The 27,848-nt window shown below is 40.8% G+C and overlaps 1 protein-coding gene across 3 annotated transcripts in view; it reads right to left on the reverse strand.

The window, feature by feature from the left end:
• Positions 1-29: 29 nt before the first annotated feature.
• Positions 30-27,848, reverse strand: part of LOC122983830 (clathrin heavy chain 1-like) — a 30,191-nt gene continuing 2,372 nt past the window's right edge. Inside the window, exons 2-34 of one of the 3 annotated variants that reach the window (XM_044353956.1) lie at positions 26,640-26,847; positions 22,144-22,412; positions 21,560-21,721; positions 21,231-21,344; positions 20,521-20,694; positions 19,126-19,323; positions 18,278-18,478; positions 17,425-17,577; positions 17,069-17,191; positions 16,734-16,871; positions 16,136-16,300; positions 15,709-15,889; positions 15,433-15,596; positions 15,205-15,330; positions 14,840-14,982; positions 14,468-14,702; positions 11,123-11,245; positions 10,761-10,906; positions 10,389-10,572; positions 10,006-10,198; positions 9,632-9,789; positions 9,342-9,506; positions 9,036-9,143; positions 8,686-8,853; positions 8,366-8,515; positions 8,074-8,205; positions 7,438-7,548; positions 7,061-7,231; positions 6,657-6,878; positions 5,501-5,521; positions 2,007-2,044; positions 1,815-1,890; positions 1,596-1,712 (exon numbers count right to left, since the gene is read on the reverse strand). In XM_044353956.1, coding sequence (XP_044209891.1) covers positions 1,860-1,890; positions 2,007-2,044; positions 5,501-5,521; positions 6,657-6,878; positions 7,061-7,231; positions 7,438-7,548; positions 8,074-8,205; positions 8,366-8,515; positions 8,686-8,853; positions 9,036-9,143; positions 9,342-9,506; positions 9,632-9,789; positions 10,006-10,198; positions 10,389-10,572; positions 10,761-10,906; positions 11,123-11,245; positions 14,468-14,702; positions 14,840-14,982; positions 15,205-15,330; positions 15,433-15,596; positions 15,709-15,889; positions 16,136-16,300; positions 16,734-16,871; positions 17,069-17,191; positions 17,425-17,577; positions 18,278-18,478; positions 19,126-19,323; positions 20,521-20,694; positions 21,231-21,344; positions 21,560-21,721; positions 22,144-22,412; positions 26,640-26,847 — 4,875 coding nt within the window. In that variant the 3' untranslated portion in view covers positions 1,596-1,712; positions 1,815-1,859. Of the gene's footprint in view, positions 1,713-1,814; positions 1,891-2,006; positions 2,045-5,500; positions 5,522-6,656; positions 6,879-7,060; positions 7,232-7,437; positions 7,549-8,073; positions 8,206-8,365; positions 8,516-8,685; positions 8,854-9,035; positions 9,144-9,341; positions 9,507-9,631; positions 9,790-10,005; positions 10,199-10,388; positions 10,573-10,760; positions 10,907-11,122; positions 11,246-14,467; positions 14,703-14,839; positions 14,983-15,204; positions 15,331-15,432; positions 15,597-15,708; positions 15,890-16,135; positions 16,301-16,733; positions 16,872-17,068; positions 17,192-17,424; positions 17,578-18,277; positions 18,479-19,125; positions 19,324-20,520; positions 20,695-21,230; positions 21,345-21,559; positions 21,722-22,143; positions 22,413-26,639; positions 26,848-27,848 lie in introns of all 3 variants that reach the window. The other 2 variants (XM_044353954.1, XM_044353955.1) reach the window with 2 other exon arrangements.

Here is a 27,848-nt window from a genome sequence, read left to right on the forward strand (position 1 = left end):
AACAGAGACTGACTCCACTGAACACCAGGTACAATTTTTAGTTTTTATTTAGGCTAGTATTTCCCTTTCAGTTAAGTCATATTCTTCCATTTATCAATGACAGATCCCCTTTATTATTAATATGCATGACAACAGAAAGGAATTCAACTTATGGTAGGGTTAGGATGACACTTTACACACACAGCTTAAAGCATGTAAGAAGTTAAGTACATCAAGGTAAATACAGGCTCTTATTTCAGACCATTCTTGACAAAGAACTGGATGTACTGAGACCTAATTTCTTCATCATAACCATCTACACACACAACCTACAGGAGTGTTTATGGATCTAACCGAGTTGTCATTAGGACACCAAAGGTTCCACCGGCCTGCCGCGTCTTCTGCCTCCTTGTTTGTTCTTGCTGCTAAAGCATGACGGAGGAGGAAACAGGACAGGAAAGTGGGTGGAGGACAGATGGTTGGGGATGAGGGAGGGGGGGGTCCTCCATCTAAAAGTTTTCAATTCGTCATGTTCACATCTGTACACGCAAAAAAAGTAATGGTGACCGAGGGAAACACCACAACACCTGGCATACACGGACCTCAGCACAAGGAGGATTCGGAGTAAATACACACACACGGTACGGTTAAGGGTCGAGGGGCCCTGGGGTTTGGTAGCCGTGGTCCCGTTCCTTGCACATACACAGATACAGTCTCACACAAGCACTGTACACGGCACAAGAGGTCACCTAAATACATGGAGCCGATGAAGGAGAGCTAACATCTAGAAGGGTGGATTGAATAGCCCAATACAGGCTGAGAGGGGGTTAAAATTCTTATTTAGACCATCAGGTCACACTCACCCACACACACACACACACGCACACACACGCACACACACAAACACACCCTCATTCAACCAGTGACATACGTCTGTATGCATTTAAAACTCCATAAAGCTACACGCCTGTGCAGAATATACTATCATTACTTAGTGTTGCTAGCTATAGCCATTGAAATGGCAATATATGTTCAAATATTATATGTAACCTTTTTTTCCTCAGAATATACAATGATGAAATGCATTATACAGACAAACGAGACAATGTAAGCTGTTCACATGTTCAGTACATCAAAAGTAAGAGCTTCTCTACATTAATTTCTTCACGAGTGCAAAATCCAATGCTCCTCCACCTACTTCAAAGGTTCATTGCTGAGCTTTAAGCAAGTCCACTTCCGCCGAAACAATAAAAAACGACATAATGACATAAACATATACAGAAAAAACAATTCTCTAAATAAGTAGTCATAAATATGGAATGTGTAAAACAAAGAAACATGATGTGTGGTCCGATTTCTTTTCAAACAATACAAATAAAAGTCCTTCAATGCAGTTAAACGTTTTTCTCTTGTAACAGACAACATAATAAAAAAATAGTACTCAAAACGAGAGTGGGCTGTTGCTTGCTTGTGGCCCCTGTTGTGAGTAGAAGACCATGGGAAGCTGGTGAGGAACACAAAGAGAGAAGGACAGATGGGAGGAAGGTGTTGGGTCAAGTCGTGGTGGTAGGGGGCGAGGGAGGAGTATGGGCTGTGGGGTGTTCACATGCCGTAACCGAAGCTGGGCTGTGGCGGCTGGGCGTAGCCTGGTGCTGCTGTGTAACCGTAGCCGTAGGCCTGCTGAGGAGGCACGGCCACATTGGGCCCTGCTGTGAGCATGAGCTGGGGTGTGCCTGCGACAGAAACATCAGGAAAACTTGTTAAAAGAGCAAAGTTGTGGTTATATTGTCAAAAAAAAAGATCCCTTATTATCATCTGTGTTTGGTCTTTTTTACCGTAAACAATGGGTTGAGACTCTGTAGCCTGCTCCTCCTGTTTCCTCAGGGACTCGGAGGCTTCAAGTTTGTCCACCTGGTGGAAAACAAAACAGCAGCAGCGGCGTGAGACTTCAGTTAGACTGTGGAAAGGGGGGAGAGGGGGCGCTCTTATAGAACAAGGGCTGAGACGCCGGGTTTGTAAAAACTGACCTCTGGGTTATTTCACTGGCTGACGGATGGGACCATTCCTGACGGGCGAAGACGAATACAGTCCAGATTTAAATAAAAACAGGCTGCAGGAGGCAGGCCTTTCTACTGTGTTGGAGGCCCTCTATGAAGTAATTGGAGTATCTACTACTAGAAAACTACTGGCTACTCTATCAAGCTTGGTTACAATAATCCATCAGGTACACATCCACTTATTTGTGGGAGATAAAGCAGTCTAATTAGGGATTAGGAGGGGAGACAAAAACAGCTACTGGGCAATAATGGTCCCACCATCCAGCCACCCAAAGCATCTACTCTAACATGTTGAGTATGTAGAGAACCAACCCCTCACCAGTACAAACAGACCCACAGCTGGTTAAGATTTCATCGCTGTTCACCAATGTTCTGAACATTTTTACACGAAAGTTGGTGGACAGACGGGCCTCAGAACAAGACATCATTTATTTACAGATTTAGGTTTACATCTTCTGCCATGAAGTGATTCCTTTTTGTGTTGTAATTATATAACTAACAGGAGGTAAAGACTTGATTTTCGATATGACATATTATATCTTTAAGTGAAGAAAATCACTTTAACTGAAGAGAAATGATGTGTTTGGGTTCAACTTAACTGTCAAAGTAACTTTTTAGCTTTAGTTTATTAGATTTTTGTTATCTACATTGAGTGCTGGTATCAGTGTATTTATTTGAATATGAATAACATATAGATTAATACAATTTATCTAGCTTAATGTTAAAACTTTAACTACTTGGTACGTTGTGCAAACATTTGTTGTCTCATTTGCTATTCTGTTGTTTCCCGTTGCCACAAAACACCAAAAAAAAACCAAACACCCTAATTACCACCCATATGCTGTGTACTGTCACAGTGTCTATATTTTGCTAGACGTGCCCCAGGCTCTGGCACACGGCCCAATTAAATCGATGCCTTTGTGCCAACAGCTAGAAGAAGCAGCCTTGAGAATCAGCTTGCTAAAACTGCCTTGTTGCTTTAGTATTTGCTGAGCGGCTCAGAGGCAGAAAATGACCGGCAGAAGACGAAAGGAGAAGCTAAATTCAAAGAATTAAGCAGCCAGCAAAAAGCTTCAGAAATTATCCACAGCTCCAACAGTGTAAAGCTTAAATATTGATCAATTAAGGGCAGGATTCATGGTTTTGGGTTCAGTTCTCTACATACCTGCTTGGTTTACTACTACAGTCAGTCAATCTGGTTAAGCAGGCTGTTTCAAGAAAAGACAGGCTGTTGTTTTGTTTGAGAAGGGGTTGAGAGACATGCTGAAGCGGCAGGTTTTTTTTTATTGTTATTCTCCTCTTGTAGAGTGCATGAGAAAAGAAGAAGAAGAGGAAGAGAAGCAGAGAGCCATAGTAGAGGGAGTGTGAAAGAGGGTGGAGGGGATGGTTTTGTACAGCCAGTTCAAGGTTTCCAGAAGCAGGCACAGCCAACAACGACGTCTCCTAGCCTGGCCTGAGTGCTGCTGATGCTACCGAGGGAGGGGAAATGCATGCTTGTTGCTCTACGCATTGTGTATTTATTCCCCGCACTAGAGATTATTTGCTGTCACACGCTCAAGTTGTTTGTCACTTGAAGAGACCACACTTTACAGTAGCAAAGAAAAATACCCCTCACTCACAAATGCCTGTACCTAATGTTTATGCTTTTTCATGTTCTTTTACAGCACTGAGATAAAGTCAGTAGTACAGACAAACAGAAAGGTCTCTGAAAGAATGGTCACTTCATTAAAATAATAGCTGACTTGATCATCTTTTACTGAAAATAGGTCTTATACTTAGATGCAGTCTATGCCGAATAGGGATATGTGTATCCCCCCACCCCCTTTGATATGAAGATATTATTTAAGAATTATTAATGTCATATGTCTTGAAACTCCATTTGTATTGATCTCTACAGGGTGGAAATATCCTGAACCTACAATGTCAGGATGATGGCTGGCGGCAGACTGCAGCTGAGGCCCTGTTCACACCTGGCATTAACATGCACCTTGAGTGATCTGATCACACGTGCACAGCTATAAGTACAGGTGTGAATGCACCCAAGACACATTGAGTGTTGAGACCGGATTGCTTAGACCACTTTGGGAGGTGGTCTGGGCTGCATTTGGCCACATTCTTTTAGCAGTTTGTATGCAAATGTGTCCTGGGCCACACTGAAGGACCGCCTACTCAACTGACGTCCTCTGCATAAGTGGAAGCACGTACTCATTCACGCACCAAGAGCGTCATATTAAAGTGCGAAACAACAGGCAAAATGGATTCTCAGGGATGGAATACACACGAAAAATGCTGTCTGATTTGCATTTGGGCAAACTTCTTCCTCTTACTTTAATTTCCGGCAGACTAGGCACAGGAAGTGCATTGCTGCATCCTGCTGGTTAAAACGCTTTTGGTCTTCGCAAATGGAAATGATGTACATGTTTATTTACATATAGAGATCCGATCACAAGTGGTCACATGAGACGCATGTGGAGACGCATTCTAATGCCAGGTGTGAACTGACGTACTTAAAGCTGTCCACTTGTGATCGGATCACCCAAGACGCGTGTTGCCAGGCGTGAACAGGGCCTGAGTGGGGTTACAGACAGGGTAACATTAGAATTCATCTAACAAGTCTGTGAGAAAAGGACCCGACCACAGCAGGTGAGGCAGTTATCCGGAGTGGCGCTCTTCACCCACGCACAAGAAGAGGTGATAGGTATGCTGGCTTAAGTGGATGACTCATTGTGTTTGAGGAGAAAGGTTTTGTCAGGGGAATATTTGATATAAGACTCAGCGACTCTGCACTTAAAGCAAAGTCTCACTGCTGTATGGAATACATGGAAGTCTTATGACTGACTTGTAAACATACAAAACTGTAATCATGTATGTTAAAAGAAGTATTTTACACTTTGCATAACAAAATGGTAACTGAGCCAATATCACTTTGCTTTAGTTGGGATGGAAGCTGATAGTTACTGTATATATGTGAATCTGGGCAGCTGACTGTCTCTGTTACAGTAGGTGAATATGATGGTACGTATTCTTTCAGTACAGCAATTAATAATGAATAAGAAGTAATAATTGAAGAATCGCCACGACTCAAAAATACTGAAACATTGAAAGCAGTGATTTTCCCTGATCTCCTCTTGCTATGGGTTTTGTTTCCATCTTATTTCAATAACTAGTTCATTCCCTGTCCTATGTCAACCTTTAACTACTTAGACCTGAAAACCAACACTGACACCAGCAACTCTAGCAGACCCTTGAAGGCTGGGTGTGAAGAGCCCCACTCTGGAGTCTTGTGGGTAGGTAGGTGGTCTAGTGGAGATGTAGAGTTTTACAGTCAGAAGCAGCAGAGTGACATGGGGGGGGGAGAGAGAGGGGTCATGCAGTTCCTGCTAATTTTACTCCTCCAAACTACAGGCTACAGGACAGGGGAGAGGGGTCAAAAAGAATGATTAGAAAATGGATTCGACTTTCACCTTTTCCTTTATCGCATCAACCTGGAAAGGAAATTCAGAGAGGCAACTTAAGGAGGAAAAAAAACAAATGGAAGTCTCCCAAAATTGAAATTGACAGAGAGAAAAGAGCAGACTTCTCACTTAAAGAAAACACAAAAACCCTGAGAGATGCGGGTAATAACGCCACTTTTGATACAAATGCAGACTTGAGATCACTCTGGTACTAGTCAATTTCACCTTGTTGCTTAAAACATTGTAAAATACAGATATGAATATTGACTGATAAGTCCAGTAAGTTACTACTTAAACAAGATCTACTAAGACTTAAGAGAAAAATTAATTATTTGCTGCAACAAGCGCAAAAGAAGTAGTCAGCCAAAAGAAAACTAACTACAGCAAACTGACAGCTTATCTGATAAAAACATGTTTTAAAAATATTCTGTTGTAAAATCCACCATCTTAGCAAAGTTCATCAAATAAATACAACTATTTTTTTAACAATTGCTCCACTCATCTCTGCTACCTGTCATGAAAGCTATAGGTGGGTTGTATTTTGTGCCATGTAACAAATATAAATGACATGACAAGCAACACAGCAGTTATGAATCTCCTCTGGAACACATTTGTATGGAAAAGTAGCTTGAATGGATGGAAACCCAAATGAAAAGGAAAACACTGCAGTGATGACACGTGACTGAAAGAAGCATAGGAAGATGAGCATGAATGGAGGAAAGAATAGGCAGCATTGGGGGCTTTGTCTTTGACGCTGTCTGGGGGAACTGTGACACTGCCTACTGTTGAATAGTATTTGCAAATACACCTGAGCAGTTGTTGATGCTTCTTTCAGTTACCGGACGGGTGGGAAAATCAGGGGAAAAGTATTTAGAGAATCCATTTAATTTGTTTCTGTGGTACACCCATCTGAGCAGGTCCAACATGCTAACTCTCGGACATCTGGCTCTCCATATATTAGTAAAGGTTTGCAAATACTATTTCACAAGTCTAAACATCTAACAGCAGGAGAAAGAACCCACAGTCTAACTTCTTATTACCTTCTTTCACTGTATTTACTGTAGAATTGAAAAAGGTATCTCTAACCTGACTCAATTTGTTTTTCTGTCTCAAAGACATCTGACACCACACTCACTGGTTACCTCTTCAGGTGTGGATAACCCACCTTACTGAGGTACTCCCTCATGACCTGGATGAAATATGGCATGGAGAAGTCCATGATGTTGTGCCTCCAAGCGGTCTCAAGCACCACGTCGGGCCGCAGCAGGTCGTAGCAGGTGAATAGGCAGGCGGCAAAACACTCCTTCTTGTCTTCATTCAGGAACCAAGCCAGGAGCTCTTCAGCCAGCTCTGTGTCTTTGGACTCTGATGCGTACTGCATGGCATCCTGCAGAGAGAAGGGCACAAATACTGTTCAATAAATTGACTTGGGGAAAGTTGACATTATCTGCCTTTACATTTTAGCACAGTCGGTTTTTTCTGTGGTGAAATGTAATGCATTGATTCACATTAACTTGGAAGAACTGGAGTATATACTACAAGTTTGTATTTGTTTTACTGGCCATGCACCTTGTAGAGCTTGTCCTTCTTGCAGAGCTCAACACTCTGTTTCCAGCGGTTGTTGCCCTTGAAAAGGTACGCTGCGATCCTCCTAAACTCAATCAACTCATGCTTCTCCAAGCCCTGGGCCAGTGAGATGTTGTCAAAGTTGTCGTAGGCATCAATGGAGGTGCGCAGTGCCTGGATACAGGGATTAAAAGATGAAGCTAAAAATGCAACTACTTGAAAACATTTATCATGTTGAGGAAAATTTAGTAGTGCCATTGAATGACCTGTCATACCACATCTAAAATTTGTTTTCCCCTCTTCAACTAACATCAACACATCTAAAAATAGATTATAAAACTCTGTTATGACACAAAATGGACAACATTATCACATCATACCGCGTAGTCTTCCTCAATGATGAAGAGGTTGTTGAGGGCTTCATTGACTGACTTGTTGTTGTGATTCTGGACCGACCTCAGGTATGGTTTAACCAGAGGCAGCTGTTTGACCTAAACAAAGAATCAGATAGAAAATCATCAATTTTCAAATCATCTTGTATTGAACTACTTTTCTTTCTCTGCAAGTCAATGTCACATGTTCTGTATCAAGTGAGCTTTAGCAGATAACCACAAGAGCATAAAAAAGATTTAATGAGACTTTAAAGCAAATATTTGATTATCCAGACATTAAAAGTGTTATTGCTTTGTCTATAACTAGCTATATTTTATCTGTCTGATGGTTACTTTGTGTGTATAATAAACTGCAGGGTTTTTTTGCAGTCTCATAGGTCCAGATGTATCATAAAATGTGTCTGGAGACAGCTGTAGGAAAGTTTAGCTTAATGTACCAAAGTTTCCATTTCCTGTCACCAGACGAGTATTTCACCACTAAGATTGGTGCAAAACTACTGCATGTAGGAACAGTCACTCATAAGTCTACAGGAGTAAGGGATCCACAATAACTTTTATTTATATATTTTCATTTTTTAAAATTCTTATCATAAAAGTTAACAGAAAATAATATTGGCCACAGACCTTGCTGAAGAAATTGACGGCGCGTGTGTGGTCCAGTCTTGGAGAGAGGACGATGAGCAGGTCGTTCAGTAACAAAGGTTTGAACTCCAGATAAAACTGGACGGCCTTGTAGTACAGCTCCACATTGGCCACCTAAAACGAAAAGCACACATACAGTATACTCACTTGAACATCTGCGAGTGCACATAAAGAATCTCCACCTCATAAACACATCAGTACTTTGGCTCTGTTGGCAATAACAAAACTTGTTACCAGAATGACAACTAGCATCACTAATAAATACAGTCTTTACCTTGGTGACAATGTCTTTGAACTGGCCCTCCTTCCAGGCATCAGATGGGTGGTTCATCATAGTGATGATGGCGTTGTCATATTCCTCATACTTGTCGTAAAGGAACACCAGCTCCGCCCAGAGGTGGGCTTGCTCTGCTGCCCTGAGAACCTGATCCACAAACAGACAGATACACATACACACGTTAGTTCATGAACTAATAATTAACTTGGTGAACTGATCAGGAAGTTTTAATATGTTGTGTGTACAGTATGTTGTTAAATTGATAATAATGAAGTCATGCTTTGTTTGCAGATGTTGCTGTTGTTCCCTTTGCCTACCTTTGGAATGTTGACACGGGACCAGAAGAGCTCCAGGTGCTCCCTCATCTTCTGGGGTTTGAATTTGGAGTAGAGGATGGCGAGCTCTGTGAACATACCCATGTGAGCACGCTCCAGTCCCAGGGCCGCCTCCAGCATGGTGATCAGCTCCTCAAAGTAACCACGATCCTAAAAGGAATACAGACAGACTTTATAAAACCCACCCTAACCCTTTAAACCAGTAAACAAAATACATATTACAAAACCTTCACTTTTCATTGGTCAACACTTCTTGTCAGGGGAAAGAGATTATTTCACTGAGGGTTTTTAAAAGTCATATGTTTTACACTGGCCCTAGTTATGTTATGTACCTGGTAGTAATTGATAAGTTCCTCCAGTTCATCGGCATGTACGACAATATGCAGGCCGCACATCTGGGCGAGCCGGAACTCCTTCCCCTCTACACAAGCAAAACACACCTGAAAGAGAAGAGAGTGACATCAAACAATGTGTTTTTATATAAGAGAGTGGACAGTGCTCTGTTCTCTTGAGTGAAACTTAAGGAAGCCTTAGAGGCAGACAGAGAGGAAAAGTGTGTTTTGATGTGAAACATCTATTTCAAAAGGACTCTTTACTATTAGAAGGAGTTAAAGTGAACCTGTATTGATAATCCTCACCTCCTTCCAGGTGCGGGTGCTGTTGGCCTTGCGAGCTCCATCCACAGCTGCCTGGTATTCTCCCAGGTGCACTAGAGTGGAGGCCAGGCGGCCGAAATTGGACACATTGTTGTAAAGCAGTTTGGCTGCCTCATACATCTTGTCGTCATAGCAACGGTCACCCACCTGAGGGAAAAGGTACAAAAAAAGAGAAAGTAAGATCAGAAAAACAGCAGCTGTTAACAGGGGAAAGAGAGCTCAGTGATGATCAGCTGTAAAAAAGAATGAGTGTTTATTGTCCCAGAACCTACTTGCTGAATGTGAGCATTGTTCGGGCCATTGATGAACTCTTCCAGCTCAGCCAGGCGGTTGGTCTTGGCCAGAGCGAAGATTAACTCTGTTTCAACGTACGACTCACGGGCCTTCTTACGGGCCATCTGCAGAAACTTCACCAGGTCCTCCCAGTTTCCTGCACACAACACAACATCACATCAGTCTGAAAAGCACATCAATCTATATTTACCAAAACATCGTTAAAGTGTCTTCATTACAGGAATTCAAATAAATGGATTTCAAGCTTGAAATAATGTAATAAAAAATAAAAATAATGTAAGCAAATAATTTATCCTTTTTACAAGATTTTCTAAGCAGCAAATGAGCCAGTAATTTGGATTAAGTTACTTACCGCTCTGGGCTGCAGCTTGTCCAACCTCCATGTAAGCAGAGGGGTCATCAGCCTTGATGTAAGAGTCAATGGCTTCTTTGACCAGACCTTTCTGCAGCTGGGCCTTTGCCAGCTGACTCCACACTGGAGGCTCATTGCAGCGCTCAGCAAACTCATAGGCTCTGTCCAAGTTACCAATGTGCTCAATCAGAACCTGGATTCAACGAGACAAGATTCAGATCAAGATCAATAACACAGTCCTGGTGGCCATTATTATAAGGCTTTAGGTCAGGCATGAATAACAAGCCTGGATTTAAACTGTAAACAAACAGTAAGAAAAAAAGCTTTTGAGGTTTATGTTGTGACTTTTTTTTAAACACAAAGTCAAGCAGGAATCCACGCACCTGCACAGCAGAGGTGTTGACGTCAAATTTCCTAAAAATAGCAAAGGCCTCCTCAAACAGCTCATTGCTGATGGCAATATTTGCAATGTCTGGGGCATCGTAGTTGTCCAGACGGTTAATGTACTCCATGACACGTGTCCGATCAGCTTTAATGGCCGTCAGGATGAGCAGATTCTGCAGGTTTCTGAAATAACCAAAACAGGAAGATCTCAGTGAACAGTTTCTATATGACTAAAAAAAAAAGGTACATAAAAGCATGAATAAGTGTTTTCAAATATGATCACAATTGAAGAAACTCCCTACAAAAAGCAGACAAACAAACATAACAGCCAACTGACTTATGTCCGATGAGGTATATCAAGCCCCTCTCACCTATGCTCGCTAAAGACAGAGTTATCCAGGACAATCTTCTCCAGAAGCTCGATGAGCTCATTAGGAAGGTCAGCGGTCATAAAGGCCTTGACTGTCACAGATACCTCCTCTGGATCCTGTGTCTCTGTCAGGGCTGTTTGGACAACCTGCAGCAGAATAGGACAACAGGCTAGTTGCACTACATCTGATGTTTTAACTAAAAAATATTACAATTGAACAAGCCTGTAACAGGTAGACAAAAAAATGGTGATGCGAAAAACTAAAGGATGGATATTGTCAAAAGGATTAGAAAAACTTGACTCATGTCTTTGCTTGTTAATGCAGCTTTTAGAGACAGAGACAGAGACAGCAAGAGGTCAGACCTGGTCGATAAGTGGTCTTCTGTAGTTGTTGGTCTCCAGCAGCACACTTGCCCACAGCTCAGGATTCTTGCGACGCACAAGGTAGCGGGACAGACTCTTAAACAGTGAGTTCTCATTGCACACCTAAAGAATAATAAACAAAAACAGTTCAGACATGTGCACCACTGAGGACATTTTTGGCTTTTTCATTTTTCACCTTAGAGGTCCCATTAAAAGCCATTTAACTGCAATTTTTGATCCTCCTGCCAAAATAGGACGTATTCATGCGTTCTGTTGTGCTAGGCTTTCATTCTGGAGCCCTGGCTTCAAAATTGTAGTTTTAACTTTTTTCCACCAGAGGGTGTCATTTACATTGTATTTGCCCACAGGCCAAATACAATGCATTAATCTTTAGTTCTGCTTCTGCTGTATTATGGAGCACAGCAGGGCGAGTGAAAATGTGAATGCACTAAAAATGACCCAAATGTATTGGTATGTATATCACAGTGTGGCATGTATGTGTGTATTGAAAAATAAATGTGTGTGTAGGTAGAAATTGTATTGTACTGGAGGTCACAATAAACAGCTATATGTCTCAATCTCTTTCTCTCACACACACAAACACTTTTACTCATCCACCCACTCACACGCACGTGCAGGCCTTCAAATTCAGTAGAATATAATATATTACACCTCATATGTGCAGTACAGCCTACAGTAGGCTATTGAGCTTTGGAGGTGTGTGTGTGAGAGCGCGCATGGGGAAAACCAAAACAAAGTTGCGCTTTATTTGGTTTAGTAGATTTGAGTTTATGCAACTGCTGTCGCAGCCAAATCTATCAGTATATGCAGCTTGAGTGGCTGGTCATTTCCAACCTGGCAAGATGAAGAGACACATGTCTGTTCAAAAAGCTCTGGAGCACGTCCTCCTGCCTGCTGACAGCAGGCATGAGTCAGGTGTCTCTAAAACTGAGGAAGACACAAACTCAGAGGATGATGTAGAGTACATGGTGGAGTCTGATTCCTCCGATGACTCTTATTCCTCTAACTGTACTTAGAGTGGGGAGGACACGGAGGAGACCGCCAGTCCAGACTGGAAATCAAGAAATGGGAAAATTATCAGGGCTCCCTCTCATGCCGAGACTCTGAGGTACCTTCCAACTACCTGCGTGACCCTGGGACCCACATGGTATGCCATCGTCAGGATCAGCACTGTAAAGCCATCCTTTGATCTTTTCATAAGAGAAGACATAATCCGGCTTCTTGTGGAGAAAACCAACCTGCAGGGGAGACGTTCTGTGTCTGATTGGAGAGACGTAGATGCCACTGACCTGCAGACATACATTGGGGTGCTTATCCTGGCTGGTGTACAGGTCACGAGATGAATTGACTTGCAGCCTGTGGGATGACCTCACCAGACAGGCCATCTTCTGAGCCACCATGTCCCACTGCAAATTTAGGCTCATCAGCTCCAACCTGTGCTTCGATGACAGGTTGATTCAACCCGTGTGTCACAGGCAAGAAAAGCTGTCTGCTTTCCGCCCCATCTGGGAGAAGTGGATGCATCGCCTCCCCCTGCTCTGCAACCCCAGCCAGGATGTGTGTGTGTGGACAAACAGCTGGTCCCATTCAAAGGCCGTTGTGGGTTCTGGCAGCACATGCCAAGCAAACTAGCCAAGTATGGTATAAAAATCAGGGTCAGCTATGATGTTAAGACATCTTATGCGTGGAGGATGCAGATATATATATACGGGAGAACCTGAGGGCTGTCTGGCGGAGGTGAACCAGGAACAGAGGGGGGGTCCTGGAAATGACAGAGGGGCTCCAGGTGAACACAGTGACCTGCGACATTTTTTTCACCTCCTATGCGCCGGCAGAGGAGCTTTTGAGGAGGAAAGTGGCCCTTGGCGGAACTGTGCGTAAGAACAAACCAGTGCTTCCTCCACAGCTGCTCCAGATGAGGAACAGGGCGGTCCTATCCTCCGTTTTCGCCTTCACTTCGCCTTCGCTTCTTTGACTCACAATCATCGCAGACTACAACTGCTGCAAAGGAGGTGTCAACAACCTGGATATGGTATGTGCCATTACGCATCAATTACACACACACTGATTTATTCTTAATGAATTTATGTGCTTGTCTGAGATATATTTAGTGCTTCTATTATTCAGAATTTCTTGCATTTATATAAAAAATGAATGAGATATTTCTTTATAATGAGGAAGAATATTTGTATTAATTTATTCATTTTTTATTTGGTCTTTTTTCTTTTGCAGGTTGTCGGCACCTACAGCTGCAGGAGAAGGACCTGTTGGTGGCGACTGGTGCTCTTTTATAATGTCCTTGATATGTCTGCATTCAACACCTTTGTGCAATGAACAGTTGTGGATCCAGCCTGGAACCAGGCAAAGAAATTCAGACGGAGGCTGTTCATTGGGGAATTAGGGAAAATGCTTGTGTCCCCACAAATGGAACACAGACAGCGTCTGCCCTGCACACCAGCTGCTGCCGCTATGGCGGCAGCTCTGCAGCACCCAGACACAGACCCCAACCCTGACCCAGGTACCATCACCAAAAGAAGGAGGCTTTGTGAATTCTGAACCAGAAAAAAGAAAAAAACGCCACCACCTGCATTAAGTGTGGCAAGTATGCCTGCAAAGAACACACATCATCCATTTGCAACTTCTGCTGCATCTGAATTGAACTCTCTTTCTCACATACTATTTCTGTTCTGAATGTTAATAATAAATAAATCTGCTCTTGTTCAGAGTGAACTTGTATTTTTACTTTATTTTTTAGAGCAAAATAAGGTAATAGGCTATTAGAAGGTAAAATATTTGGGGGTAATAGGAGTAATTAAAAAAATGTTGACATTTTACATAAACTATATGATCAGGTGGGTGCAGTATTTAACCAATACTGCACAAAAAATAATAATGCATAAAAAATCAATGTTGTTGCTAATCATTGATATATCCCAGACTGTGATAATCCCCCCCAAAGAATCCCCTTTGAATTTAGTTTATGGAAAATAATTCATTTTTTATGTTTTTGTCATAAAAAAACAATTGTATTATGTAAACAAACTGGCATTTAAAGGGTTAAAATCCTGAAAACGAATGAATATTTGATAGTTATTATCAGGACTGATGTTTGTTAAAAAATTAACTAATTGAAAGTGGAAAATTATATTACTATATAATATTTTTATGGCAGTTTTTTAACGCAGACATTCTTGTCCTCTAATGACCCCAGATGGAGTTTTTAAATAATGCACAAGCGTTCATGTCGTAAGGTATGCATTTTAGAAAAAATGGACTTATTCCATTTGTCATTATCAAAGAAATATGATTCCAGTGTAAACTCACATTAATTAGCTCCTGGTCACACTGTCCTCTTTCGTAGGCCACACAGGCCAGGTGGGGGTCTCTCTTCTCACAGTACTTGCCCACCACACGGCTGTCGTAGAAGGGGTTCTCCCTCAGGAAGCGTTCTGGGTTGTTGTTGCTGTCGATGTAAATCTTGGCCAGGGCGTTGTGGGTTGCAGGTTCCTCACAACCTTCATGAATACGAGCCTCCAACCAAGGCAGCAGCAGCTTCAGTCTGGAGAGAGATACACAGTTAAGGTTACACTGGTTTGGAGAGGAAAAACATCTGCTGACTCATGACTCTAAGATGTGACGGTTCGACTGAATGATTAAAATATTGCTATACAGTTGAATTAGTTTCTTTCTTCTTACCGATTTCTTTTCTCCACTTCAGCGACCAATTCGTCTGTGGAAAACTGCCCTCTCACCACCATGATCAGGTTCTTAATCACATCCTCAGCACAATCCACATCCAGTAAACCTCCAATGACTACTGGCAGACGGCTTGGGTTCACCTGAAATAAATGATCTTGCAGTTACATGTTTCAATCCAGGTGAGGACAAATGCACAACAATTTCCTTAATATTAATGAAGTGCGAGATGGGGAAATGGCAGGCAAGGTTTGCAATTCCACAGATGGCAGACTTTTAATGTATGTTGTGTCAACTGTTAAACTATTTATTGTTCTGGATATAAAAGACCAGTTTTCTCTCAGGCCAGGAAAGTACTAATATACCTTTTGCACATAGATCTCAATGTATTTCTGCAGGCTGTTGCGGTACAGGTACAGGACCAGATCATGGACAAAATCGAAGCGGTCACACACAATGATCAAAGGCAGCTGGTCAGTCAGCTTAGCTTCCTGTAGAAAAAAACATTGAACATTAGTATTGACTAATAAATGACAGGTTAGATCATGTTGATAGTGAAAAGGTTTACACTAATGTTCTGGTCCATTCCTGACCTTGAGGAAGTTCTTGACACGCTCAGGGTCGTAACAGTTACTCTCTCTGCAGATTCTCTCCACCTCTTTGATCTGGCCCGTCTTGCAAGCAGCCTGAATATATTTGAAGTGAACCTCGGGGTCCTGGCTGAAGTTCACAATGGAACCCAGGAAATAAAACAAACCTGGAAGACAAAAGCATGTCACAATCAACAGAAGTAACCTGTATTTTTTAAAAGGTGTCTTTTATAATTTAAAATTAACAGCTTGATTGGGTCTTTGCAATCCCGAGCTTACCCTCAAAGCTTTTGAAGGACTCAAAGAGTTCGGTGAGGGACTGAGTGGAGAGTTGCTCATGGTACTTGGAGGCGACCTGGACACAGATCTGCAGGTTCTGGCGGATGTTAGCAGACAGCATGGCCCTGAGACACTCCAAAGAGTCCTCCACTGACAAGGAGCCAAAGAAATTCACCAGCCACTGCAAGGACAAACAGAAAACAATCAGCAATGGAAAGAGTAATATGGTAATAATAAACCAATAAATCAAAATACATCAATATGTTTTTCAAATGAGCACTTGTGGAAAACAGGATTAGAAACATTTAATCTACTTTCCATTGCATTACTTTCTATTATTATTATTTATTTTATTTATTTTCTATTATTTATTATATTATTATTTTTTCTAATACTATTTCCATGTGTTCCTCTGTTTATGCTGTACCTCTGGGTTGAGGAGGTGTGTGTGCACCACAGCACGCTTAATGTCATATAAGTCGGTGTAATGCTCCAGCGCCCTCTGCAGGAGACCAGCCTTCTCACACAGCTGTGCCACATGGGCACGATCATAATGGGTGAACATCTGGTTGCCCAGGATGGCGTCTGCAACCTGCAAGACAAGACACAGGGACAAAGACCTAAAAGATCAAAACGATTTGAAGCCTAGTTAACAAGCAGTGTAATTTTCTAACAGATGGCAGAAGACAGTTAAATTTTTTGGAAAGGGAAGCACTGTGAGACACTTTTTAAGGAAGAAAGAAACCTACAGGGTTAGTTTCAAAATGTGTGATTTAAAAATAAGGAAAAAGTCTGACTCATAAAGCCAGTTAAAGTTATAGATAACTCACAATCACGAATTTGTAACTTAATAAGATAACTGTGTTCATTTTGCAATTAAGACTTCTGTCAGCCAAAGTAAACTGCGGTGGTCCAATTCTAGATTGGGTTAAACCAATTGATCATCTCGTTTTCCGTGTAGGTTAAAGCTAAATACTCTGCGATCATTTGCGTTATTTAGGTCTGATGTTTCCATGTTTGTGTACCTGTGGTGCATGGACCAAATTCATTTCCAGCAGACGTGTCTGAAGTGGTCCCTCCATGGGTCTGTTGTTCTTCAGAGCATCTAGCAGGAAGGATGTGCACTGCTGGATCAGGTTGTACTCCATGAAGACGTCGACAATCTGGAGACAAAAGAGAGAAATAATCACGTATGTCAAACCCCTCACAACTAACTGTATATTTCTTTCTTTTTTTTTTTAACCTATATTTATCCTTTACTTAACCTGTTGATTGGGAATCAATTTGGCAGGTTATAAAGATATTTATTTCCTGGATATGTAGGTGCTTGTAGTGTGAATTTGAAGATGTTTGGTTTTACCTGTGTAATGTCAGCAAGTGGCTCCTCATCCTGTACCAACATCTGGGAAAACTGAAGGCCCTGTTCTGGGCTGATCCGCATTACGTTCCTTAGCAGGAAGATCCAGTCTGGAGTGTATCCCACCTACAGAGGAAACAGATCTTAATCATAAACAATTCAGTAAATGCAAACACAATAAAACCCTTCATCAATGAAGGGTTCAAGTGATGCACAGACAATGGTGGACCAAAGTCCACAACACAAATGAGTCCACAGTGTTTCATAAGATCAAATTCTTCTCTCTCACTTCTCTGCATCTCTCTCTTCATCTATTATATAAGATAAATATGGAAGAACATAAAATCAGGCATTGTTACCTTCTTGGCGTAGAGAACAATCTTCTGGAACTGGCCAGTCTCTGCAAAGCACTGAATGACCTTATTGGGGACGTTAGCTCTGAGGTAGACACTGAGGGCAAGAGTAGGATCTACAGATTTCACCAAGTCTCCAAGCTCCTCAGAGCATTCCAGCTGTAAACACACATGCACACGCACACATACACACGTGCACGTGCACACACACACACACACACACACACACACACACACACACACACACACACATAGTACCATCAGAGATAAATTAAGGGTTTAAAAGCAGTACAATACAGAACAAATGAAGAGCCAAGAGGACTAAATCAGATAAACATGCACTTAAACCTTTTCCAAGAACACAGAATTCCCAAACTAGCTTTATGTGTAATCCTCAAGCCTCTGCACTGACGCTGTGTTTGTCAGAACTGGGAGTGTAACATTAATCACATTGGATGGCAGCACCATGTTTACTTGCAAATTTTGATTCCTGACCAACTATTTATCGATTTTACAAAAATGTTCCTGTCTTTAATACACAAATCAGTTCTTTGAAAAACAGATGATTCTGTGCTCAAAAATGCACATAACTGAAACCAGAAGTGTAGTGGTAATTGTAGAAGTAGAGCAGCCAACTAACTGACTTTAACAGTAACCAGCAGTGTGTTTTGCCATCATGATACTAAACTTATGGAAAGACAGTGTTTCTTCCCCCGAAATGATGGATTTCTTGCTTAGGAATAAAGCTATTAATGTGTTGAGTGCTTAGTCAGCCCAGGACTTTGGCTCTATGGTGACTGTTTTCTAAAGAGTGGATGTGTTTCTGAATTCACTATAAAACGACCCACTGAGCACATACCTTGTCCTCTTTCAGCCATTTCTCTAGCAACTGCTTGCGGCCTTGCTGCAAGACAGGCCTGCACAGTTCCAGAGACTCAAACTTGTTAAGTTGGCCTTGATCCAGTAAGATGCCAAAGTACTGGAGCAATGGAGACCTCTGGCCTGGTTGGGCTGGAACGCTCTGGAACCTACGGATGGTGTCTGGGGTCCGCAGGATACCCTTGAGAAGAAAGATGGATGTAAAGACAAACAGTGGAAGATTCAGGTTAAATAGTGTGAGGGAGAAGTCACCTTTGAGCATTGCCTAGAAGAATAGTGGTGATATAGAGTTACATAACATTGGGTGACCATTAGTGACTATAGTGAACATAGGATGTATAAATGTAAGTTCTCAGACCAAAGGAGACAAAAAAGCACAAAAAATAAAGATAATTTTCACCACAAAGACTGAATACCCAATTTATCTGTCTGACTGTCCAATCCTGCTGTCCAGATATAGAAACATGAATGCGTCACATGTTTCACAGGATTACTTTACATAAATAAAATGCTTTTCAACAACTAAAAACAACCAACCAATGAAGCTTTGACCAGCATTTTCCAGTGGAGACCCTGATGACAACCATGGTGTTAAAAAATAAAGCTTAACCATTTCCTAACCCCTACTCAATTTGGCTTTTAAACTATTTTGATGCCAATCTAAACTTGTTTTACATATACCTAACAAAATCTGGATGTTTATTGTCATGCTAAGCTGCAGAAATCTGCTTAGTCTACACAGTCTGAGCTTGTATTAGTTGGGCTGTGGGTGAGGTCACTTTGTTTGACCCAGCTCTGTGTGCACGGTTGGTGGCACACTGGCTTTACCTTAGGTGCATTGGCTGCCACCTTGGCAGCTTCTGAGTAATTCCCTGCTGCAAAGAGGGTGTTGAACTTGCGGGCAAACAGCTCCTCAGCACCGGCAAGGTTGTTACGGACAGCCATGCGGAGAGCCAGGTCTGGGTTCTGGAGCACATTGGTGATGTAGGGAATGATGTTTTCCTCCTCCACGCACACTGACAACACCTGGAAAAGCACATTTTCATGTTTTATTATCAATACACAACAGATGATGCCTCACTGATGTGATTTGTTCCTGAAGATAGAACAATGTTGTGTTTAATGTATCTTATTTCTAAATCCTCTCAAAAAAAAAAAACAACAATTACCACTACAGGAAATGTCCATATGTTGTGATCCAAAAGGAGTCTTTATTCACCCAGAACACATTCACTAACTTGTCCTGGGTTAGGTACCACAAATGCAAGGGAATGCAAATATTAAGAATTATTTGCAACAATGTGACACATGCCTGTATAAACATGGTACACTTTTCATTTACAGAGAAATGTTGGTACACTTGAATTTGAAACCAAGTTCAACTTCTTCGCACACACCTTTGTATGCAAAAATAGCTTTAAGTGAATTACATCCTAAGACGTGTACTTGTCACATTCCTAAATTACACGCAGGGATTACCTCATGTTGTTGCGTGTAGTGTTACATTTTGTGTGCGTGTGTGTGTGTGTACAACACATTGAGCTGTATATGGTAGACCTGCAGGCGAGAGCCAAGAGCAATAACAGGATTAGATTGTGTATTCTGGCCGGCCAAGCTTAGCCCTCCTGCTGTGGCTGTCACATGCTGCCTGACACCAAAGATGCTGCTACAGCCTGATATTTTCACAGAGATTTCCACAGTCAAGGTCACACAACAACAACCAAGGACCCACACTGACATATCACAGGGAAAATGAATCACCAACAAATGTCAGAAATAATAGGCCAACATGGACAAGAATCTAGTATTTATAAACACATACTGAGACTTTTGCTAATGTCTGTCCAACATTGTTTACAATTAACATTTAATAACAATATTTAAATGTATGTTTAATGTGAGAACCCTACTTTGCAATGGAAATAATTTTGTCAACCTAGCAGTATAAAGGATCATTACAGCCATTTATTGAATCCTTACCAATGCACAAGCAAATAAGGTGTATGATCTTAATGTTAACAAACACCCATCTTATGACTGCTGCTGTGAATTCAAGAATGTGCCATTGCACTGTATGCAGTGTTCAATGGGGAAATTACATAAAAGTAGCACAAATTTAGCAAATAAAACAATGACAGAGAGTTTAATATCAGCACAAATTTGACCCTATTAGAGGACATGATATATGAAGGGACAGGAGACTATAACTGAAATATACAGTACCTGTCCTTTCCTGTTGACCCCAATGATACCAGCAGTGGGCTCGTGAGGGGCAGTGACAAAAATGGTCTCCCCGCTGATCCTGTTCATGTAGATACAGGTTCCAGTCTCTAGGTCATACAGGTGGATGTAGCCATATTTGGTGATGAGAAAGACTACATCTTGCTTGGAACTGATCTAGATAGAAGTACAGGAATAGAAAAATAAGAACACCTAAAAATAAACAAACAGATCATTCTCAAAACGACCTTGAGCAAGACATTGAACCCCATGCTTGTGAACTCTACTAAAGAGGCCACAATCAGAACATGACCCTGTGGATTTTGTTATGATGAGACAGTTTGGGTGGTAAATGCTGCTGTAGACCAATTGTGAATGGCAGGTGGATGGTGGTAACACACTGAGGGGCAGCTCAGAATTGGTGCGATTTTAACACATCAGATATTTGGTCCAACACTGAATGAGAAGCAGCTTCATGTTTAAACGGCTCTTAAATAACAACTTCAACAGCAATACACACATCAACAGCATACTTTTGTTTTCTAAATACCCCTTTAAGAAAATCTTAAAGTAACGACATGTGAACTCATATGTAGCCCTCTTTCTATGGTGGGAAACAGGAAATCGTGGCTGTGACACTATTGTTTGCAGAACCAAGACAAACAGGCAACAAGTATGGGCACTAAAAGTCTGCTCAGACTTAGTTTCTGTACCTGCATGGCGACGGGGAAGTCATTCTGGGCTTCTGGAGGAAAGAAAACATCCACAGCTTTCTTTGGAAATGGCTGGTTCCCAGTCGGTGGAGTCCCCACTTCAATGATATGCAGCTAGACGCAAAAAGGCATTTAGATAAAAAGCAGACAAAGTCAGGTTGCAAGGGGAGATTTCTTTAATCCAGTAAATTTGATATGGATTCTGTATATTCCTGAGCACTTTTCTATGTGTGATTGATTTCCACTTTTCAAATGAGTCCATATTGATTTTTTTTTTTTTTATTATTGCAGTAGTCTGCCTGACACTTTGCAGTGTCAGTAAATCTTACCTTTCCCCCTGCCTGTCCTCGCACAGCAAAGCAGAACAGAGTTGACTCTTCGGTATTGTCCTCCATCTTGAACTGCGCAAAGCCAGCAGCATGACCCTCGATGGGCTGAGACACCTTCCTGTCCACTGAGTATAGCTGCATCGCTCCAACAACACGGTTTTGCTGAAGAGGAAAGACTTAGGTCAAAGTTGTCTGTGATTTTAAGTAGCATTAAGACATTTTTTGCTAATTAATATGTTATTAAATAAAAGTATGCTGCTAGGGACTTTATTTCAAGGTTCTTGATAATCATACTGGGAATCACTGATGGACTGGATTAACCCCAACAGAGAAACTGACTAAATGACTTTAGAATTTGAGTCAGACCGATCCTTTCAAAAACATTAAATGTGAATTCAAGACTTTCTACTTCCTGCTACACTGAGAAACATGGCATTGGAGCATTCCAGTAATAAAATAATTGTTTTCTGAAAAGAAGACAAAGTAGTATGATATAGTGATTAGCAAATGTGTTAACAATATTAAGCAGAAGTAATTAGTAATTATCAGGATGAAGCAAGTCTTCAGCCATGCAGTTTATTTACCTGTGCTGAAATGCCGATGAGCAGCAACCATTTCTGTTTGGCGTCAGTGCGGTAGTTGATGATCTGGCAGCCTGCCAGGCTAGAGTGGCGGTCAAAGACTTTGATTGGCTGAGAGTCACCCTCCATGCTCCAGTGGTAGACTGCGTTGTCTGTGACCAGGGCAACGGTGTTGAGGGAGATCCACTTCCAGAAGGTCACGTCATCTGTCATTGTGTGAGCCTTCATCTTGCTCTTCATCTCAATGTTGAAGATCTGCAGGGTCTTTGCCGCTGTAAATATTCAGAGCCCAGGTTAACGTAAAGTGACCAAGATGTGTGATTGTGACCCTTCTAAACATTCTTATAACAATAAAAACAGTCAAATCTAGTGACTAAAGATACCACACACAACCAACAGCAGACTTTGAGGGGGAAAAAAAAATCATACCATTTGGGCATACCAAATTCCAATTGATAGAGAAATGTTGGTAGTCAGGGTTTGGTTTGAGTAACACCAAAGCACCAAACAACAAGCCAGTACCAGTGTCAAAACAAGAGGCAAGACCAACAAAAGGGCAACCACTAATAGTGGTAGATCTGCATTCAGTTAGGTCTGACGCAATCAACTGTGCAGGAGAAATACATTCAGTTGAGGCTGAATATGCAAACCCCTGGTGATAATGTGGACATTTTAAGTTATTACTCATCTACAAAACAAATTTTCAATTTTAGAGACTCAAACAGAATAAGACCGTGTTCAGACCGACAACAGCACTGCCTTAAAAAACACAGCTTTCCTGTTCATTTCAATGGGACCACTGCATTGATGCAGTATTGTCCAGCAAAAAAGTCAAACCTGGTTCAACTTTTGCAACATCATCCTAGAAGGCGCAGCATTGACCAATCCAATATGTACAAGTTAAGACGACTTTGGGTAGTATTGTCACTATGACATCTTTCCATAGTTGTAAAATCCTGTCTCGTAATATTACACATTGTTGTGCAGTGTTTTGCTGCGTGTTTAGCCTTCAAATTCATCGATCTATTACTCAAATGATACCCCTGGAGTGGATTGTATTTCATCTTTTCAGCGGTACCTGTAGTAGCTCCATTAATGCAACCCTTTACATTTTTTTTTTTTTTTTTAAACACAGTGCTATTTTCGGTCAGAATGTTGGATTAGGAATACGACTACTACTATGCCTACTGAGATTCTCAACTAGATTAAGAAAGGTTTTCCTGGGTGTTGTGGTACAATGGTTCAATGCTTTTCACCCAAAACCAGATCAATTAGGAACCAACTTCTGCAGAAAAACACAATGCCCAGTACAATCATAATTTCCCGCCCTTTGCCCCTACCACCTACTAGACAAATGAAACTCCAGGCCTGTTATCATAGCTCTTACGGGATTCACATCAAAATGTAATCCTAAAATGAGGGATGTTGGAATTTGGGTTGGGTCTGAATGCAGATTAGCAAAAGAAGACCACAAAGCACACAAACAGATGTGATGATGGGAGGGATGCTGGACGGATGCACTCACACCCATTCTGTTTTTTCCTCCAATTCAGTCTCACTGGAGGAAAGACCCTATAATTCTTTGGACCCAAGGCATATCTTTTGGGTTTAATTCAAGCCCAAGCAAGCTCCAACCAAACTAAACCCTATAATTAACTGATTCATAATTAACACAGCATATGAAAGAAAATGCCTCGCCATCGAAATTGGGAGGTACAGTGATGTTTCTGAAATAAAAAAAAACACTTCATTGTAAAAATTCACTGCCTGCTGTGTAGTTTTAAGTGAATATCAATAATTGGTATACAGCACAAACACTGAACGTGTATGAAAAAGTACAGAAATAATGCAGATTTTGTTCTTTAATCAGCTTCTTTGTTTGAACTGCACCTTAACAAATATTAATCAAATCATACTAAAGCATACATTTTGTAAGGCATTTAAGACTAATCCTCTGACATAATGTGGATGTCAGTAAATCCAGTCAAAACATATAATGTAGAATAATACTCTGCAAGTGGTTGTTTGCACAAAATTGTATGATTTTGGGCCATGTTAGCCTTTGATAAGAATACAGATTTTGGCATGTTTGTACAGGCCCAATGTGTAGTTTGTGATCAAAGGAAAGCACTTTGATCACTGATTGCAGTGTTTTCAGGCACACCAGTAAGACTTGTTATTGATTGCATTATGGCACTCATTTGATTTATTAATGCGACTGCTGTCACCGGTTAATCCAAAGTGATCATCATTCTCAAAAACATGAGTCTGCAACTGTAGTTTCATAGATAATATTGCTAAACCACAGAATTACCTAATATGAAATAAGAACCAAGCAAAGTTAAATTTCAGTTCAGTTTCTCTTTCTCTCTCTTCATCCACTTGCAAGCTCTCTGTCTCTGGAATAGACCCAGTGGTTGTGTGAATCAGCCTTTTGTTTTATTGATAAATTGTTCCTAATTTACATTATGTTAACTGTTGTGTGTTTTTCCGTGCCATTCTTTTGTGCATTGCTGTATTACATTGTGTATTTGATACTACCATTTGGAAACTTCTAGGTCAGAAATGTTCTAATCCTACACATAGTGGCTTTCAAAGATACACATAGAGCTATCAAAACTCTGGCTCCTCTGTTAAGAAACTGTTCTAGGGTTCAATATTGGTAAATATTCCTCTCCCTATCAGCAGGCAATTTTTCATTGAGGAAAATTTGACATGTCACAGTAGGAAAAGCACAGGTGTAAATAAAACAAAAAATGAAAAAAAAAAAAGATCAACTAATTTTCATTTAGCTGCTTCAGTTTTAGAGTCCTGGTGTTGTGTATGCTGGCTCAGCATCACCATCATGATAGCTTACTGGGGAACATCAACAGAACAGAGCCATTGTTAATCTTATTAGGAACACTTGTGTTTTTCCTACTATGACAAGTCAAAATGTCTACTGTGAAAAAAGCCTGTCTAACACACAAAACCAAAAAATCATTTATTTTCCCCATGATCTAAAATATTTTGTATTTCCAAACTGATGCTTGTGTTTTTATCAGAGATCTGGTTCACTAGTGCAGTGTGCAGAGTCTGTGCAAGTACTGACTACCAGTCGCTATAATAGTGTAACATCAAAGGACAGTGGCACACGTTTCTTATGAAAAAAGCCACCTGCCCATATGATAGTAAATACATACTAGCCTACTGTTTATTGACAGGACACTGATTAAGACTGTGACCTACATGTCAATGCTTGCTTGATTTTGCCATTGTTTAAATGACCATATAATTTTTCTGCATGTTTTAGCCCTTTTACTACAAGCATACTATACATTACTACCAACCATTTTCCAAAGCACATAACACTGTATCATTTCTGAATATTCACCTGATAAGTAAATGATGTTTTTTTTGTTTGATAACATTTTTTTTCTTCAAAGGCAACCTTCTGGCAAAAGGTTATGTGGTGCCTTCAGGTTGTGACTGACAGCTCAAAGATAACAAAGGAAAAACTAAAGATCTAAAGATTCCTGATTCACATTGTTGTCTTCTCACTGTGTGTGTTTGCTTTCAGGTTTGCCATTTGAGAGTCAACTTCAATCAGTGTTCATTCAACTAAATTACCACTATAAACATACAGTCTATGATTACTACACAACAATACAGTTACTCTGACAAAAATACATGTGGGCGGGATGTTCATTGTGATGGATTACCTGTCTGAAGCAAGATTTAATCCTTAAAGTGCTTATTTTCATACTGTACTGAGCCTAATGGAGAAAATAACTAAAAATCTTAAGTATTATAGTATGTTTTAGAAAATGGCCAGCTGTAATATAAAATATGTCGAGTGTAGCAAACTGGACAAACACATACACACAAAAAACAAATAAAAAGATATAGTCCTTTCAGCTGCCCTCTTAATTTGGCTATGCCCTGTTTTTGTTATCATTATTAATTCAAGCATTCATTATAACTATTGTCAGTATTGTGCATACATTTCAAGACAGTGCATACAGGATTACACTTTGACAACTCATGATATGTAAAATTCAACTCACCGTCTGCAAACATAAGAAAGCAGTAAGAAATGAAAAAAAGAGCAAAAACAAGCAAAATAGACAAAGCATTCATGACAGCATGACATTTTCCTAGCACTAATACGAGAGCTACTTTTCCTGAAATATCAATGTGTCCGTATATTTAAATTTGTTACACTATACTTTAGATGCTCTATTTACTCGTTTTGACAAACAGATGGGGTGGCCTACATATGGACATTAAAATGAAAAGCAGACTTTAACAACTACATAACTGACTGACAACACAAAACGAAATTTACACAAATGGCCCAATGTTTTGGAAAAGCATTGTAGCAAGGTATGTGACTAGCCAAAACTTTTAACAGGTTTACTTTTTAGTCTGTGTTTTCAGAAATATAGCACACTCCTCTCTAGGTGGCACATAAAGCTATGTGCTAACAGCACTATATATGCATTTTAGTCAGAGCTTACCTTTAAGGGCAATAACTTTGCTGGCAGGATTCATGATGGCGCTGTCTGCAGAGATGGGCCTGCGGATGGGATTGTTGGGGTCCGCCATATCAATGATGACAACCTGGGCCTGCTCACCCACCTTCTCCCTTATACAGATGAATTTGTCGGACTCCATGGTTAGAGTGCTGAATCCGATGTTGGCTGGGTTGATCCCCAGGTTCTGGAGCTGAGATATAAACACATGAGTGTTTACTACAAAAATATCAGGTATGATACAATTAAGTACAAGACTTATTTTCATTGAGGGTTTTTATGTCAAAATAGCAAATATTCAGGAGGCCAAGTGAACAGGAGGAAATGATATTATATAACAAAACAACTCAACCAGCATCATCCATAGAATCAGTTCAAGATAAACTCAAAAAACATACATTATATTATAGTTATAACTAGGATTATTATAACTCAGATGATAGTCTTATATTTCCAATTGTCCCATAAGCCATAACCTGACCTATGTTTGTTTAAAGATGCAAAGGCAACTTTTGCCAATTCTTGGCACAACAGAACGTAATAACCTGATGCGCCAGATGGTTTGTTACACAGAACCATCTGAGAAATCGTCCTTGGAAACTGTTTGGAAAAGGGCACGCATTTCCAAAAAATACTTGGCAGGTGATTCGATGAACCATCTGTCTATCACCGTCTATCACCGTCTAACACAAGCACATAACTTGAAGCCTGACAAGATGGATTCTTGCATGATCTCGCAAATCAAGCTGCCTCACAAGGTAAGAACCTAAAGCAACAAGTACCCATGTTGATATTAAACCCTGGTAAGTCAAGAGCACTCACTCTTGTCTGGTGGGCATGAGTTTTCCCAGGCTTATGGGGGCTTTGTTGTTGTATCTATTACTGCACTGAGTTGTAATTGTACAGTACTTGGACTAAGTAATGTGTACCCCCCCCCCCCCCGGTGATCTAAGTTGCATGGTCATAGTAGGAAACCTGCCCCCTGTGGGGTTTCATCTTGTGTTTAAATATTTTGTGATAACACCAAGCACATCTAATAATCGCACACAGTCAGAAGCTGAGATGGGGCAGCTGAGCTTGACCTCAACTCAACTGACTCTCATCCGTTCCCAGGGAAAAATGATGATGCCATTTTTGACTGAAGGCTTTGACCACCTGGTTCACCTTGTAAACCTGAATGAGGTTTTCACAGAT

This window comes from Thunnus albacares, chromosome 6 (genome assembly GCF_914725855.1).
Source record: "Thunnus albacares chromosome 6, fThuAlb1.1, whole genome shotgun sequence".
NCBI classification, from domain to species: Eukaryota; Metazoa; Chordata; class Actinopteri; order Scombriformes; family Scombridae; genus Thunnus; species Thunnus albacares.